The 17740-nt window shown below is 51.0% G+C and overlaps 1 protein-coding gene across 1 annotated transcript in view; it reads right to left on the reverse strand.

Moving 5' to 3' along the window:
* Positions 1 to 17740, reverse strand: part of SORCS2 (sortilin-related VPS10 domain containing receptor 2) — an 86646-nt gene that overhangs the window by 56861 nt on the left and 12045 nt on the right. Inside the window, exons 5-6 of the mRNA XM_008578792.1 lie at positions 12955 to 13134; positions 4899 to 5045 (exon numbers count right to left, since the gene is read on the reverse strand). Of these exons, the coding sequence (XP_008577014.1) occupies positions 4899 to 5045; positions 12955 to 13134 (327 nt within the window). The remainder of the gene's footprint in view (positions 1 to 4898; positions 5046 to 12954; positions 13135 to 17740) is intronic.

Raw genomic sequence — 17740 nt, forward strand, 5'->3', positions numbered from 1 at the left:
GCATCGCCGCCGCACTTCCCAAGCGGCGCACTATCCAGTGCGCCACCGGGCCGGCCCATGCACCAGGGTTTTAAAAAATGTATTAGTTGTACTACGTATTGCATGATTCCATTCCTATGAAATGTCCAGAGCAGGGAGATCTACAGAGACAGATTAGTGGCTGCCAGGGGCCGGGGCGATGGGGACACGGGGGTGACAGCCAAGGGCTCAGGGTTTCTTTCTGGGGTGATGAAAATGTTCTAAAATAAACTGAGGAGGTGGTTGCACAACTCTGTGACTATACTAAAAACCACTGAATTGTGCACTTGAAGTGGGTGAACTGTACATTCGAATTGAGTGAATTGCATGGTACGGGAATAATAGCTCAATAAAACTGTTAAAAAACAGAAAAAGAGACGAAAGGTGACAAATTCAGCTCAAAGAGGACCCTGTAGAGGTGCCATCTGGAGACAACCAGGAGGACTGGAGGCCCAGGGCAACCTGCAGAGCCCAGGGCTGAAGCTGGCAGGGCCCCGGGGTGGCAGGGGTCCAGTCACTGTGTTGTCCAGGAGGAGAGGCCCCCTGTCCAGGAATGCTCGGATCGAATGCGGACAAATCGGCCCCGCTGAAATCCCACGCAATGTTAAGACAGGCTCAGGGCTGGTCTCCGAAGGCTGTCACCAGCCTTTCCACGTCTCCCGATGAGATGCATGCATCGTGTCACTTCCTGTGTGGGCGCAGGCATAGCAAAGTTAGAGGGTGCTGCTTCCTGGAACCTGGCTGCCTCCTCCCTCCCCAGCCACTGCTGGTCTGTGCTGGTGGCTGGCACTTGTGTGACTGGAGGTAGAACCCTCCTCAGGGATCTCTGCGGTTAGCTGTGCACACAGGACACTGGCAGACACCGGCAGAGCTGCAGTCTCTCTGGGCCTGCTGAGGGCCACACAAATGTCTCCGCAGCCGGGCCTTGGGCAGTGCGGGTGCTGTGCTGGTCTGACAGCTGGGGACGAGGCCTGCACATGTCCCCTCATATGCAATGGAGGGAAGGGCAAGCCGGGCAGGCTGGGCCCTTGGATGGCCTGCAAAGGCACCAGGACTCCAGGGCTCCTCTAGGGGTGCGCAGTCAGAGACGGAGAGGACCTCCAAGGCCACTCAGGATGAGGGCAGGAGACCCCAAGGGCAGGCTGATGCCATGGAGTCGGTGTGAACACTCCAGTCCTGCCGGAAGCGGGCCTGGGTGCCCATGGGGCATGGGTGGACTGTAAGGTGGGCCAAGTGGGGAAGCCGACACTGTCCCCCAGCCTCCCCCTTCTCCCCTTCCTCATGCAGGAGCCAGCGGGTGCTCTAAGGAAATGTCCAGCTGATCATTAAAGACTGTCAGATGGACGGAGGGTAATGAGCTGCCCACAGGGACGTCCCGGCTCCTGCCAGCTCTAAGAAGAGCTACCATGGGCTGCCGAATGAATGGGTTTTTATTCCATATTCTAGATGTAAACAGATTCAAAACCATCTTCCAGTGAAGTTTTCTCATCCTAAAACAGATCTGATCACCCCGCTCACCTATTAAAAAAGGTCCCTCCATTTCTCCATTGCTGGAGGGAGAGATCCCCAGACCGAGCCGGTCAAATGGCCTAGAAAAATATTCATGACTGAGAGTTAAGAGAAACAGAAGGCTGACAAATCACACAGGTGGGAGGACCCCAGTGATGACTTTTTAACGTGCATAGGAGCTAAAGATTGTAAAGAAAAATACCCAATGGTTGTTATTTCTGGGCGGTATGATCACGGTTATATTTTATTTCCCTTTTTATACATGTCTGTATTTTCCAAGTACGCTGCAATAAGCAGGAATAGTTTTTAGGATGAGAAATAAACTCCTAGATGCATGTTCCCCTGTTCCCTGAGCTGCGTGAAGGGCCAGCCAGAGGGCCTTGTGCAGGGTGCACCTGTGTCCCGCACTCGCGTCTTTGTGACTCCGCAGCCACACTCTTAGGAGATGACCGGGTATCCTGAACCGATGCTTTAATGCGATGCCTCTGGTACCCGACTGGGCTCCTGCACGCTCTGTTCTGCGTTTCCCTTTTTCTCCTTTGGGTTCTCCACGTGTCTGCCGGGGCTTCACACTCCCCCAGTTCACTTCTACTTTTATTATTTTAAGGCTGGGACATAAATCTCACAAAGGTTATCTCCTCACTGAGCTGCATAATTGCAGACAAGAATCTATTCTTAGAAAAAACTTGCTTTGACAGATTAATATGGCTTAACTTTGCCAACGATGATACAAAAATTAGTCCTTTCACAGCAATTCTGTTCTTGGAAGCGTTTTTACAAATGACAGGTAATTAATTCTCCATGCAGGTCGACAGGTGTTGTCCTCCGTGATCAGCAGGAGGGGCTCGTGCAGAGGCCAGCAGCGGGCCTGAGAGGCAGGGAGTGTCAGCGCACGCCAGCGCGTGGCCCAGAGAGCAGGGCCCGTCCCCGCGCAGGCGAAGCTGCTGCCCTGGAGGCTGCAGAGCCAGTGGCCCCCATGGGCCAGCACTGGGGTGGGACAGGGGGAGAGGAGGGGGCTGCCACTTTCTCAGACCTGCTGTGTGCCAGGTAGAGTCCCACCGAGGCAGGGATGATTTTCTGTCTTGTCTGAACACCCATACAGGGCCATCACACAGCAGGTACCCCTACATATTTGAGTGGATAACCCTGTGAAATGGGCACTGTTCGTTCTATTTTGCACCTGAGGAAACTGAGGCAGAGTAATGGATGGGTTCAGGCGTCCCCAGTGTGGTCCCTGCCTTGGATAGGCTTTCGGTTGACAGTGGGAAATAGAGCAGCAGGTATGCCAGCAAAGCTCTCTTAGTGGAGGGGACATGTGGGTCGGGCTTTCAGGTGTCAGTAGGAGTTTGCTGGATTAGGAAAAGGGAAAGGGCGTTCTAGGTCTTGGGGATGGGGGAAAGGGGAGAGGTCTAAAAAAGGAGGGACGTGCTCTTCCTCGCCTGCTTGCTCTGCGCCAGGGACCGTGACAGGCACCTCACTGCATCGTTTCATTTCATCCTGACCACACGCAACAGGGGTTTCTACCATCGCCTTCCCTTTCCATAGAGGCTCAGAGGAGCTGGTTGACTTGGCCAAGATCACCCATCACTGAGAGCTGAGACTGCAGCTCTGTGCAGCTCCAACTCTTCCCCCACCCTGAGCAGCCTGTGCCCAGGAGGGGTCAGGGATGCTGGTGGTGGTGAGCTCCCTGTGGCGTGCAAGGAGAGAGGCCCCGGGAGAGGCAGGTCCCACAGGGGTGGGATGGCGGGAGGGGGAGCCTGGCCAGACTCTCGTGGCCCCCTCAGCCTCTTCCTGTCTTGAAGCTGCTGGGCACTGAGCACTCACCTCGAGCCAGGGCCAGGTATGGCCAGGGCCCCCTCAAGCTCCATCCTTCTATTCCCACCAGCATGGGTCTGTGCACCACCTGGATCCTGTGGTAGCCACACAAGGGCTGGCATGAGTCCCAGCTACTGTAGGAAACCCCTGCCTCCCCCCATGCTGGGCAACCCAGGGACTCAGGCAGTCTGCACTTGTGTTCATGTAGAAGGCAGGTCCCTGGGGTAGCAGAACCAGCCTTGGAACCCACAGCATTTGGGCTCTGGCCCAGCCCCACTACTCACTGACTGTGTGATGGGGCATTGCCTTTGGTGGCAGATCAGAAGCAACAATCTACTCCCTGCCCCTCACTTCCATGGACAGGGTGTATGTCCCCAGTCCTTCACGTTGGCCAGTAAGACTCAGCAGATGCGACACGGCAGGCGTGGAATGTGTGGAGTACACTAACATTTATAAAGCAAATGTATTTCACAGGGCCTAGTTTCCAAAGCCCTGTAGTTTCAGGTTTAACCTAACTTTTTCAAATTACATATAGAAATGTTAAGTTTGCAAAAGACAGGAAACTTTCCTCCGGCTAAAGTCTCTGATGTAGATACAGAATCGTAACACAGCAAAGTTGCTGGCTCTCGAGGACAGACGTCCTTGAGAGCAGGTTAACCTACTGATTGATATATTAAGGAAGTTGCTTTATTGTTATGTAAAAATATGGAGGAAACTGCTATAGGAAAACACAGTATTTGCTGAGAACAAGCTTTTGTTGGTGGATTGACTTAAGCTTTTGCAAATTGCGTTATGGAATGTCATGTCATTTCACTGATGTTACCAGCTTCTATTATTAAACTATACTTAGCCATAACTCCACTTATGCTCCTTTTCTGTAAATTCCTGGTCTGGAGAATAAATACATGGAGAGAACCCCAATTTGTGGTTAATTTCCCAAAGGAGGAATGCCTCTCTCTTGAGGGTTCTGGGAAATTAACCTGTTTGGGGTGTCTCACTGCTCAGAAGAAATGGGCTTTGAGTAATCTTTTTTGCATCTCCATCACCCCGTGTGAGGCAAAGCAACAGGAACGTGCTTGCCTGTCTCTGTTTATCCTCTTGCACCTCTGCTGTCACTGTGGGAATGCATCTGGGCTGGTCCCAGGATGAGAATACAAGATGTATGGAGCAGAGATTGGCCTAAATCAGTCAACTCCCTGACACGTAAGCAAATCCAGCTGAGACCAGCTGAGTCACTTGGCCGAGCCCACCTGCAGATCTGGAGAATAAGTGATGGCTGTTTGGGGATGACTGATTGCACAGCAATTTTGTGGCAAAAGCCAACCAATACACATCCCTCTCCGACCTCCAGTTAACTCTTTTATAAAACAAGGAGTTTCATTTGGCCCTATGTGCCATGCCCAGCAGAAATAGGTGGTTCCTGTGTCTCGGATGAACCTTCCCAGACGCCCCCACATCTGACCTTCTAGATGTCCCTGCCTCTGACCTTCTGGACCCCTGTGGCCATGTCTCACGCCCACCCCACGGGAGGCGTGTGATGCCAGCAGACTACTTACAGGCTTGCAGTTGGTCGGTTTTCCATTCATGTCCATGTTGGGTGGCCTCAGATAATCCCAGTCGCGGCCCTTGTTGTAGGTTATAAGTGTCATCACCTTCCCATCAATTTTTTGGTTTGCCAGGAAGACCCCTTTCACCCCTCTGACCTGGGACGAAAACACAAGAAGGACCATGAAAGCCCACCCCGGAGCTGTGTGATGTTGGAGCGTGCACTGAGCTCCAGTGCCTGGCCACGTGCTCTGCACACGTGGCTGCCATCACCTTCATGGCAGCCCTGCAGCAGAATCACGTGCCAGGGCCAAGGGAGGCATAGAGGGACAAGGGACCCAAGACTCTGTCCCAAGCTTTGACAGGAAGCAAGTTCTGTCAGCCCTGAAGTCTGAGTGATATTTGCAACACTGAGCTGTCCTCTCAGGTGCAGACACTGACCACTGGATGGCGAGTAGAGCACAGGTCCCCTAATGAGCCCATGCGCTGTCACCCTGTCCTCATCCCAGAGCTCCTGATTTAGAACGCAGTCCCCACCACGCCTCCTGTTTCTACTGGACCACAGGTTCTGGACCTCGGAGTCACCTCTGGGTTTCCTCTGGGGCCTCCCTCAGTCAATCCCTACACAGAAGTGCCCAGCGATGAGGACAGGTGGGGTCCCCACCTCCCCGGTGCATCCCAGAGTCTCCACTTGGTCTTTGGTGCACAGGCTACCCTCACTCCCGGTCTCAAGGTCTCTAAGAGGCCCACAGCAGTGACCCAAACACATCCAAGAGCAGTTACTAAGTTGACCCAGAAGAAATGTGCAAATATCGGCAATTTCATAGAGTTCAACCTAGCAGTTCCCTCACAGAGATGACCCTTTTCTGCAAGTTCCTTACTGCGTGGAGGCCACAGACGCACATTCATTGAGACCCCTGGTGTGCTATGAACAGGTGCAAGAATTCCCACCCTTCACCAAAGCAGCCTGCGTGCTGGACGCTGCTCCCCTATCCTCAGCATGTCATTATTTCTCACATTATTTCTTCACCCCAGGAAACTGAGGCCCAGAAAGGCATGTATTTTACCCAGAGATCTGTAGACAAAGACTATAATTATGATGATGGTAATAACACAGAGTTACTAAGTGCTTTCTATGCGGCAGGCACTGAGCTTAGTCTGTGTCAACTCATGAAAGTGTTACAATTGCAGGAGATTGATGCTTTTACTGTCCTCGGTGTACAAGTCTGCCAAGTGCTCGGCATATGGAGAGCACACCATCGATGACCCGGAATAAATGGATGAATGGTGTATTCGTTTCCTGCTGCTGGGCTAGCAGATTGCTACAAACTTGGGGGCGTCAAGCAACGCGAATTCACTCTCTTACAGTCCCCGAGGTCAGAAGTCTGGCACGGGTCTCACTGGGCTGACATCAAGTGTCAGCAGAACTGCATTCCTTTCTGGAGGCTGCAGAAGATAACTCGCCCCCTGGCTTCTCCGGCTTCTAGAGGCTGCTGCGTTCTTTGGCTTCTGACCCTTTTCCTTCATCTTTAAAGCCAGCAACGCCACACCTCTCTGACCATTTTTCTGTTGTCTTTCTGACTCTCTGCTTCTGCCTCTCTATTCCACTTTCAAGGACCCTTGTGATTGCATTGGGCCCATTCAGATAATCCAGGATCATCTTTTTTTTTTTTTCCTTTTTATCTTTTTTACTGACGGGCAAAGGGATCGCAACCCTCAGTGTTGCGCCCGCACCACGCTCAACCAGTGAGCGGGAACCAGTCTCCACATGGGATCCGAACCCTTGGCGGGAGCACCGCCGCACTCCCAGGTGGCGCACTCTCCAGTGCGCCACCGGGCCGGCCCCAGGATCATCTTTCTATCTGCCTTCACTCCATCTACAACCTTATTTTCCCTTTGCCACATAGTGCAACAGATACAGGTTCTGGGGATTAGGATGTGGGTATCTTTCAGGGGTGTGTTACTCTGCCCAGCACAGTCCACCCTCTGGTCCCCCAAAATACATATTGGTCTTTTATGCAAACTACATTCATTCCATCCCAAGGTCACTGAAGTTCCCATCTCATCACAGCAATCATTCAAAGTCAAAAAATCTCATCTAAATTTTACCAGCTGAAAAGTTCCAAATCTGATTATCCAAATCATCTAAACCAGTCATGGGTGAGCTCGAGGTATAATCCACCTGTGAACCTGGGAAGTTAGAAAACGTGTTCTCTGCCTCCAAAATACAGTACTGGGACAAGTGTAGGATAACAGTTACAGACATTCTGGTTCAAAAATGGGGAAAATGGGAAGAAAAAAGGAGTCACTGCTCCCATGCAATTTTGAAGTACAGTTGGGAAAATTCCAGTAAGTCTCCGGGCCCGGGAATAACAGTTGTAGCTGGAGATCCTGCCCTCTGGGCCACCCCACTTTTCTTTTCTTTCATGAAGGGAGCTTTCACGTTTGCAGCTGAGCAGTTTTACAGTCTGTTTTCTGCCTCTGCAAGTTTAAGAGCGTGGCCGCTTTCTTCTGTTTAGTCCCCTCTCTATGCCTTTCAGTCCACGTGGGCGGTGTTTCTGCTGATATAACATTCTCAAGAACTTTGTGGGTTTCCTGTTGATGTCACAGATTCACTCCATTAGATAAGAGGCTCTTCCACATGTCTTTCCTGGATGACCCCACCTCTATTTTTGGCTTCTGCTGAGATCACTAAGAGGGGATCTAGGAATCAAATGCCTGATCTCTGCAAAGAGCTTTTAGTGTGGCTGAACATTCTGGCCATTTGCCCTACCCGAGGTAATAGCCAAAGGCGATCAGCCACACCCTATGCTTTTTCTCTAGAGCTTGCTTTCCTGACAGCAAATCTCTTAATTTTAGCATATTTTGTGATCTGGACGGGCTGGAAATTTCTCACCAATGAGCCCTGGTTCCTTTTTGTTTAGCAGTTTTTTCCTCTCTTTTCTCTCTCACTTTACAATAAGCAGTGAGAAAAAAACCTCACCACACTCTCAACACTTGGTTTGTAAACCTCCTCAGAAAAGTATCCAAGCTCTTCACTTACACATATTGCTTTCCTCATAACTGTAGGACACAATCAGCTAAGCTCTCTGCCACCATATAACAAGGACGACCTTTCCTCCACTTTCCAATAACATGCTCCTAATTTCCTTCTGAGCCCTCACAAACAGCACCTTTAAGACCCATTTTTCTGCTAACAATCTGTCCAGGACAATCTAGGTTTTTTCCATTATGCTCCACAAAATTCTTTCAGCACCTGTCAATTCCAAAGCCAATTCCACATTTATAGGTATTTGTTGCAGCAGCACCTCACTGCCAAAAATCTATATTAGTTTTCTACTGCTGCTGTAATAAATCATCACCCACTCAGTGGCTTAAAACAACACACATTTATTCTCTTATAGTTCTGTAGAATTTGACATGTGTCTCACTAGATAAAAATCAAAGTATCATCAGGGCTGGTTCCTTCTGGAGGCTCTAGAGGAGGACCCATTGCTTTGTCCTGTCGAGCTTCCGGAGCAGCCCTCATTCCTTGGCCCATGGCCCCTTCCACTCTCTTCACATCTCTCTCTGACTCCCTCTTTTGCTTTTAAAGGCCATTGTGATTACATTGGGCCCACCCAAGTTACCCAGGATAAACTCTCCATCTTAAGGTCCTTAATCACATCTGCAGAGTCCCCTTTGCCATGTGAGGTGACATTCACAGGTTCTGGGGATTAGGACATGGACATCTTTCAGGGGCATTATTCTGCCCCCCACAGATGGATGTGGGATGTTTAAGTTATCCATCAGCCCTAGGCTCTGTGAGAACCAGGTGTTGAGTTCATGGGATGGGTACAGGGCAGCAGGGCTGGGCTCTTTCCCTTGGGACACACCAGGCCTTATTGACATGGGCAGGTGAGGTAGAAGCCATGAGGTTCATACCATATATTTCCTCCTGGCTTTTCAAAGGAGCTCTGTATGCATGGCAAATCCACGCACAGAGTGTGCTGCGGGACTGTGTCTGCTGTCATCTGTGCAGGACACTGCTGTCTGGGGAGCCAGGCCTAATCTCTGCAGACGAAGCTTCAGGGATGGTCCTGCTGCGGTGACAGTCACAGAAGCTTGGAGGACCACATCCCCTTCTCTTACCCATGGTGACATCCCTCTGTCTCCTGCTCACTGAAGCACTGGGATGTGTAGAATCATGCCTCCACACTCAATGACTGCGAACGGCATCCCTGACTTCTTAGAGAGAGTCAGCTTCTTAGTGAGAAGTGGCACCTAGTCCAGGCCCTGCAGGGACCCAGGGCTTCACATCACAGGAGCCTTGCATTCCCCAAGACTGCTCGATTTGCAGGGCACTGGAGCTGCCTGGGCTGGGAGAGGGCGGGGTGTGTGCAAGCGTGTGTCTGTGTAGAAGACAAGTGTGAGTATGTCAGTGAGCGTGTCCTAGGGAACAAGTGTGAGAGTGTGTGTGTGTGTCTGTCTGGTGGGTCCCTCTGTCCCGGACTATAGACCAGCCATAAACCCACAAATGACCAGGCACTGCTTCTGCCAGTGGGGTCTGGAGGGAGCAGAACTTGCATTCCCCATGCAGGTTGGGGATGCTCTGAAAGGCTTTGTGGCTCCCGAGCTGATAAAACCCCAACAAGCAGGCAGGAGAAGGGGACTCTGAGGGGCTTCTGCCCTGCCCACTGCTTGGTCGCAATGCCTCCCCTGATGTCCTTAAGGCAGACAGGATGCTGACTTCCAGTGACAGCTAGCTTTATCTGGCACTTGCTATTTTATATCTCAACTGGGTCTCCATGAAAACACTTAGCCATAAATAACCTGGATCCCCTGTGTCCCAGCGAGACCAGCAGATACAGGCCACATCTCGCCTGGGTGGGTCCGATCGGCCGTGCATCAGCTCCAAGCATTGCCGTGGCTTTGCATAACTGCCCCCTTCATGGCTGTGTTCGTTTCCTGGGGCGGCTGTAACAAATGGCCACAAACCGGGCAGCTTAAAACAACAGAATTAATTCTCTTGGAGGCAGAAGTCCAAAATCCAGGTGTCAGCAGGGTCGCGCTCCCTCTGAGGCTCTGGGAGAGGGTCTTTCCTGTCTCTTCCAGCTCTTGGTGGCTCCAGGCCTTCCTTGGCTTGTGGCCCTATCGCTCCAGTCTCTGCCTCCGTCTCTGCACAGCCCTCTCTGTGCACCTGTGTCTCCTCTTCTGTCTGTTATAAGGACATTTGTTACTGGATTTAGAGCCCACCTGGATAATTTAGGATGATCTCACCTCGAGTCTATTACTTAATTACAGCTTCAAAGATCCCTTTTCCAAAATAAGGTCACATGGCAGCATCTGGGTATTAGGACGTGGGCAGACCTTCTGGGGGCCACCATTCAGCCACTACAATGGCTATCTCCCAGCTGTGGTCAGGACTGCTGAGGCACAGGGGGCAGGATTGTGGTACCCCGATCCCCCATTCCTAACCCAAGCTCCGGTGCAGAGAGGATCCCAGAAAAGTTTTGCTGTCTTGCCGCAACCTGGGTGTGCCCTGCAGAGGGATGCTCCTCCACAGGCCTTCCAAGGCAGAGTCCGGTTGGCATCTGGAACAAAGCATTTTTCCTGGATGTGCCACTGGATAAACAATAACCATGGCAGTAACTGCACCAGCCACATGCATGCAGTGGACCTCATGTGCCAGTGCTGAGCCAGGCCTTCCCATGTGTTACCCCTGAACCCAGGAAGAGCAAGGCCTGGGCAGACGAAGTCGAGCGCTCACTTGGTACCATGCGCTGCTCCCCATTCAACAGGAACGATGTCCTCAAACCCCCACAGCAGCCCTATGGGAAAGGAGCTACTGTCATCCCCATTTCATATGGGAAATGGAACCACAGAGAGGTCAAGCAACCCACCTAAGGCCGGACAGCAAATATATACCAGAACATGGAATTGAACCCAGGCGGTCGGGCTCCAGATCTGTGCCTGTCACCACTATTGTGATTGCTGCTTGATGGATTTCAGAGAAGCAAAGTCACTTGCGAGGACACCAGCTGGTGAGCGATGGATGCCACCTTGGAACCGACCATTACGAACCTCTTTGGGTTCCTTGTTTCCTCTTGCGTGTGGCCTTGGTGCATTGGTTTGTGTTTGCTGTGCTTTGTACCACCCCTGGCTCCCCAGCGGGCTCACTTCTGCTCGGTCTCAACTCAGTCTTTGCACCCCCTCCTCCAGGAAGCACTCCCTGACTGCTGCCCCAGGCTGCCAATCGCCCCTGTGCTGTGTTCCCAGGGGCTGGCACGCTGAGTTGGAACCACTTTTGGGAGCCGGTCTTCCTGCTTCTTGAGGGGTCGACAGCACCTGTCATATCCCTACCTGTGTGCCAGGGGTGGGGCCCAGGGTGCTGTCTGCAGCAGGAGCATCACAGATACCCGTGGACAGAATAGACCGGGGAACGCGCCCCGCCTGAGCTCCCGTCCTTGGTGCCTTTCCTGGACCATCATCACTCAACCTCTGCCTTTCAGCCAGGTGGCAGCATGCAGCAGCCACGACAACACCTTCCAAAACCAAATCTGGGCCGTGCCCAGTCACCTCCTCGGACGTTCTTCAGGGCAGAGCCTTGGGGGGTGAGGGCTGCCCCACGCAGGATCAAGGGGGGCTGCCTGCAGGGTGGCTTCCAGCTAATGGCAAGGGGCCGCAGGCTGTGTGTGTCCACATCGCCCATCTCGGGAAGTAGGCCCTGACAGATGGGCTCTCCTTGGAAGCAATGATTACATTCATTACTTTCCTGGGGACAGTGGTTCCAGTCGCTGTTGACAACCGAGAGATGATGCCGAAGCCTTGCTGGCCATTCTCTCTGGGAGGTCGCCTCCCACTCACGAGCCTAAACTTGACTGTCTGCCCAGGGCTCTACCTGCTGCCGATGCAACACTGTCCACAGCTGCTGTGGCCAGCGTGGGACCCGTCGTGCCCCCATCCAGCACTTACCACCAAGATGCACTACCCACTCGTGGTGTTCCTGCTGGCTTCCCAAGGGCAGGGCATGAGAGGAACCTGGGGGTGTGACTGAGAGGGACCCCAGAAGGATGCGGCCCAGCTCGGAGCAGACAGACCGGGCTGGGTCTGTCTGGGCAGGCAGGTCGTTCGCCTTGGCTGAGCCCCACTTTCCTGACCTGTGAATGGGCTGAGCGACCCCCTCCCTGGGTATGGTGTCGGCAGGAACGGAGGACGGGCCTGTGAACAGCCTGGTCCAGGCAGGGTGCTATGGGTGTGTGACGGACGCTTGTGGAATTCGAGCCTGAGACAAAGCCTGAGACGGTACGTGCATGGGGCATGTCACCCGCCAGAGAGCCCTGGGTCAGCGGCACACGCCAGAGTAGTGGCGGTTCCCGCGGGAGGCAGACAAGGGCGGGACCCCGGGGAGGGCAGATGTCAGTCGTGGGCAGGGAGGACAGGCTCCCATCCAAACTCGGGACACCCCACGTGTGGAGGCCCCAGGCCCCATATCTGGTGAGAGGAGAGGCAGGAGGGAGAGTTGGTGAGGGGCTGAGGGAGAGGGACAGAGTGAGCCAGCAAGACGGACAGACAGACAGACCTTGTATGCACAGACAGAGGGAAAGGCACTGGGGTGCGGAGAGAGACAGAGACACTCAGACAGGAGCCCGCAGGCTCCGAGGGAGAGCAGCCGAGGCCCTCAGGCCAAACCCCGGCGAGGGCTGTTCCTGCCGCCAGGTTTTGTGCAGCCGGAGCTGGGCACGGCTTCGTGGATGAACTCGCAGCGGAGGTGATGGCCGGGAGCACTAACGTCCAACCCAACCCGGTGAACTGTCATCTGCACCCCCCGAAGAATTCTATTCTCATTATAAAAAATTGTATTCAATGATTGTTATATTTTGAATTCGGTCAAAAAGATCATGTTTTCTCTCTCACTCTAAAAGCACCTACATCATATCCTCTCGGACTGCAAAGCCTAAATTATGTGGCCCTTTTCAGAAGATGTTTGCAGACCCCTAAGATAAAGCATTAGTACTAGGAGGGGATAGGAAAGAAGGAGATGGAGAGGGGAGAGGGTGCCCCCACCCCTGCCCCACCCAGGCCCACCTCGAGGACATCGATGACCACGGTCTCCTCGGCCTGCCGCGAGCTGCGCACGTTCTCCAGCACCAGCGTGTAGCGCTCCCCGCGCGGGTCGGACTGGTACAGGTTGTAGGTGTCTGCCTGGTACCACTCCTGCACTGCCACAAACACCTGGTTCTCATCCGTGCTGATGATCTGCAGGTCCTAGGGGGACACAGGGGGTGGGGGGGTGGGTCAGGGTTGCATGGGGCAGGGGGATGGCATGGGCTCCCTGGGCATCAGGCTGCCCTAGATTTGCATCCTCTCTCTCCCTCCTGCTCTGTGGCCTTAGACAAGTCCCTTACCTCCCTGGGCCTCCGTCTTCACATCTTTAAAATGGGGGTGACTCTCGGACCCTCCATGCGGGTTGTGGGAGGGGGGCCCAGGGATGCCACCTCCTCGTCCAGACCACCCATCAGGCAGCCCATCGTTAAGGCAGTGGGCGGGGGCGTCCCTCCTCCATGCCCCCAGATCTCCAGAATGACTCTGGGAGTGCAGGGCAGGGGCTCCTCCCCCACCTTCCATCCAGAGGATCAGGTGCGTCTTCTGTCCATTCATTCAGTCAATACATCGGCATCAAGCACCTACTGTGTGCCAGACACTGTTTGAGGCACTGGGGTGCAGAACCACTGTGTCCCTGCACTGAGGAATGTGCATCAGGTGGGAGGAATTCAAGGGTCCATCCACTCGGGCTTCCTGTCTTAGGGTGTTTCCACCACCCTGCCAGGGCACAAACAGGGAGGCGGCCGTGAGCAGGCTCGGCACAGTGGTGCCAGGGCTCAGTTCCAGATTGTATAATTCAGAAGAGAATCGAACCCAATCAATCAAAAAAGAAAATCCGAGCTAACCTTGGTGTCTTGTTTTTCTTTTCTCTCCCAGCCAGTGCCCAACGCTGTGTGGGAACCTCATGAAAAGACGTCTGAGCAGGCCCATTCCGAAGCCATAACGTGCCTTTATTCTCCAGCCTCTATTACTTTACCCGCTATCGCTCCGGAACTTTTACTGCCCTTCTGACAATACAGCTGCCAAGACACGGGAGCTGCAGACAGACGGCGGAGGTGGGCAAGGCGGCCCTACCTGCCTGCCGCGCCGCATGGCAGGTGCAGTCGGGGTGCGCCTTGCTTTACATTTCCTCAGCGATTCTGGGGCAGAGGGAGGGTAATGCTTTTTCTGAGTAATAACAGATTGAGTCTCTATTCCGTGCAGTCAAGCATGGCCTTCAGTAGAGGGTGAAGAAGCAGCTGCTGGGGCAGGTCGCTCAGGGCCAGCCTGGACCCCTGTACCAGCCAAGGCCTGACCCCTTCCCCTCCCCACCCTGCCTGTCCCCTGCACTGTGCGCCCAAAAGGGGTTTCGCAGGAAAAGGGATGTGGTGTTGTGAAGTACCTACCATGCACCCCACAAGCAGGGAGGGCACCCAGCAGCATGAACTGGGCCCTGTGCCCATGGACATGAATCTAATACAGAAGGACATGCCCAGGGGAGGACTACAGCGGAGGGAACCAGGGCCTGGCCTTCCCGTCTGTGAAATGCAGCCACAGCCCCACTGGGGTGTCCATGGAGCGTGTGTGGTGCCCAGCACGGGACAGGCTTGGTGCTGCCCTTCTCTCTCGCCTCGCTCCCTCCCCACCCTCACTCTGTGACGTCGGGGTATCTGTCACCTTGCTGCCCCGGCAGGGGAGAGCTAGTCCCTTGGCTCATGCTGGGGTGGAGAATCGGATCCTGCAGTGAGATTGTCAGGCAGGGAATGAGGGTCCTTCACTTACTGCCAGAAGGGGTGGCCAGGGGGATTTGGTGATATTATGGGCATTTGAGCTTGGGGGTACCTGGCATTAACCATGCAGTCAAAATTCAATATTTACAGTGATTGCATGAATTCAGACTTTACCTCCTCTGTTCCTAGGGAAGTGTTTACATAATCTGGGTAAATGCAGTGGATAACTGTTTTCTACAATCTGGGAAACAAAAAAAGAACGTATAAAGGACTTAAATTTACCTGCAATGCTACCTCAGAGAGACCTGATATTGACATTTTTAAATGTTTACGTTTGGGCTTTTTCCCAAGTGTGATTCATATATTTTTTTTCATGGGTGGGTTATAGCACGCTTGTTCACATTATATGGGGAGCATTTTCCTCTGCCATTAAAATTATTTATAAATACCACTTTTAATGACTGCGTGCTATTCCATTTTGTGGACATTCTATATTTCATTGAACAGTTTCCCTACTGTAAATCTTGAGCATTTTCAACATTATTGTAAGACAGTAGTGAATTTTCCCAGACATAGATCTCTGCCTCTCTGGTTATTTCCTTAACGTAAAATCCAAGAAGGGAAATTGCTGCATTGGAGATTAGGAACATTTTTAAAGTTCTTGTTACATGTGGTTAAATTGCTGTCCTGAAGGTTTGTATTAATTCCTTCCCTGCTAGCAGGATTAGAAGGCACTCATCTAACATTATGTATCCAATATTGAGAATGGTCTTTTAAAAATCTTTGCTTATTAGAGAGTAATAGGTAACACGCAAGTTTTGCTTAATGTTGAACTTACTTTATTCTTTACTTTTTGAGAAAGGAGAGAAACAGGGACATTTGTTGACATCATTTTTAAACAAAGGACACAAAACACATTCACATATACCTATATGTATTTGTACATATTTGTATGGCCTGGAGAAATACATAGAAGGAAACACCGAAGTTGCCAATATTTGTTATCAGGTAGAATTAGGTTTGCTTATAAGTAAAAGAAACTAGAAAAACAAATGGTGATTTAAATAAGCTAGAAGATCATTTTTCTCACATGTAAAAGAAGTCCAGAGATAGGCAGTCTAGTGTGGAAGCTCTACAAAGACACACACCAGGACCAGAGGCTTCCTCTGGGTCACTCTCCTCTGTCCCATGGTATGGCTCTTGTCCTCATGGTCCAACATGAGTGCCAGTGCTCCAGCCATCACATTGACATGCCAGGCAGCAGGGTGCAGGGAGGAGGGAAGGAAGGAAGGAAAGGCTGGCCTTTAATAGAGGGCTCTGGAAGGCTCACAGGACCATTCTGCTAATATCTCATTGGCCAGATTTTAGAAGCATGGCCACATGTAGCTGCAAGAGAAGCTGGGAAATTCAATCTTTTAGCTGGAAAGCAACACACCAGCCAAAATTGGGGGTCTGCTAAACAAAGATGAAGGGGCATAATGGATACTGAGAAGCCTACAAGAGTTTCTACGGCAGTTACCTTGAAGAATGAGGAAGTGAGATTGTCAGGGAAGGGAGGAATGGAGAGACAAGAAGGTAGAAATGGTCTATATAGCAACAAATGTCTGTATATGCATGTGTATATATATATATACGTACACACACTGCTTTTATGTGATGCCTCTCCATCTGTGTATATATATTGTTTGTATGTATATTAATTGTATTGTACATTATATTATATTCTATAAATATAAAGATACATACATATGGATATACATGTGTATGACTTCATTAGTTGTAGTGAATGCATTTTTTAAAAGTAGTTTTGGAAAAATTTTAAAACATTTTTAATGGGCATGATAGGGGATATTTCTCCATAGATGTTTATAAAAAATTCATGGAACAGTCTGATGAACCAACACCTTCATGAGATTCTTTCAGCATTTTCAATATATCAACTCATTGCCTTCAGGCCTCCAAGACTCCTGATGAGAAATCTCTGATGAATCTTACTGAGGATTGCTTGTATAGGACAAGACACTTCTCTCTTGCTGTTTCCAAGATTCTCTGTCTTTGTCTTTTGACAGTTTGATTATAATGTGTCTTGAAGTGGGTCTCTTTGTGTTTATTAAACTTGGAGTTTTTTGAGTTTTTAGGTATTTATATTCATGTCTTTCATCAATTTTGGGAAGTTTTGGGCCATTATTTCTTCAGTTAATCTCTCCTTCCCTTTCTCTCTCTCTCTCTCCTCCTTCTGGGTCTCCCACATGTGTGTATTGATCCATTCAATTGTGTCCAAAGGTCCCTTAGACTGTGTTCACCTTTCTTCAATCTTTTTTTTTCCTGTTCCTTTTTTCAGTTGTCCTTTCTTCAAGCTCTCTGATTCTTTCCTCTGCCTGCCAAGATCTGCTTTTGAATCCCTCTAGTGAATTTTTCTTTTCAATTATTCTTACATAGCTCCAAAGTTTCTTTTTGGTTCTTTTTCATGTTTTCCATCTCTTTATGGATATTTTCATTTTGTTCACACATTGTTTTCATGATTTTTCTCCATGCTTTCCTTTAGTTCTTTGAGCATCTTTAAGCCAGTTGTATTAAAAATCTTTATCTAGGGCCGGCCCGGTGGCGCACTGGAGAGTGCGCCGCTTGGGAGCGCGGTGGCGCTCCCACCGAGGGTTCGGATCCCATATGGAGACCGGTTCCCGCTCACTGGCTGAGCACGGTGTGGGCGCAACACCGAGGGTTGCGATCCCGTTGCCGGTCCCCAGTATGGGCATGACACCGAGGGTTGCAATCCCATTACCAGTCAGTAAAAATAGACAAAAAGGAAAAAAAAAATCTTTGTCTAGTAGATCTGCCAACTGGTCTTTCTCAGAAATAGTTTCTGTTGGTATATTTTTTCCTGTTTCTTTAGCTGCCTTGTAATTTTTGTTGTTGTTTTTGTTGAAAACTGGAAATTTGAACTTAGTAATATGGTAACTTTGGAAATTAGACTGTCTCTCTTCCACAGAGTTTTTTGTCTTGTTTCTGATTGTTATAGGCTGCCTCTGTTACCAAGGATCAGTTTGACATGTACAATT

The sequence above is a fragment of the Galeopterus variegatus genome, unplaced genomic scaffold, assembly GCF_000696425.1.
Source record: "Galeopterus variegatus unplaced genomic scaffold, G_variegatus-3.0.2 Scaffold76, whole genome shotgun sequence".
NCBI lineage: Eukaryota > Metazoa > Chordata > Mammalia > Dermoptera > Cynocephalidae > Galeopterus > Galeopterus variegatus.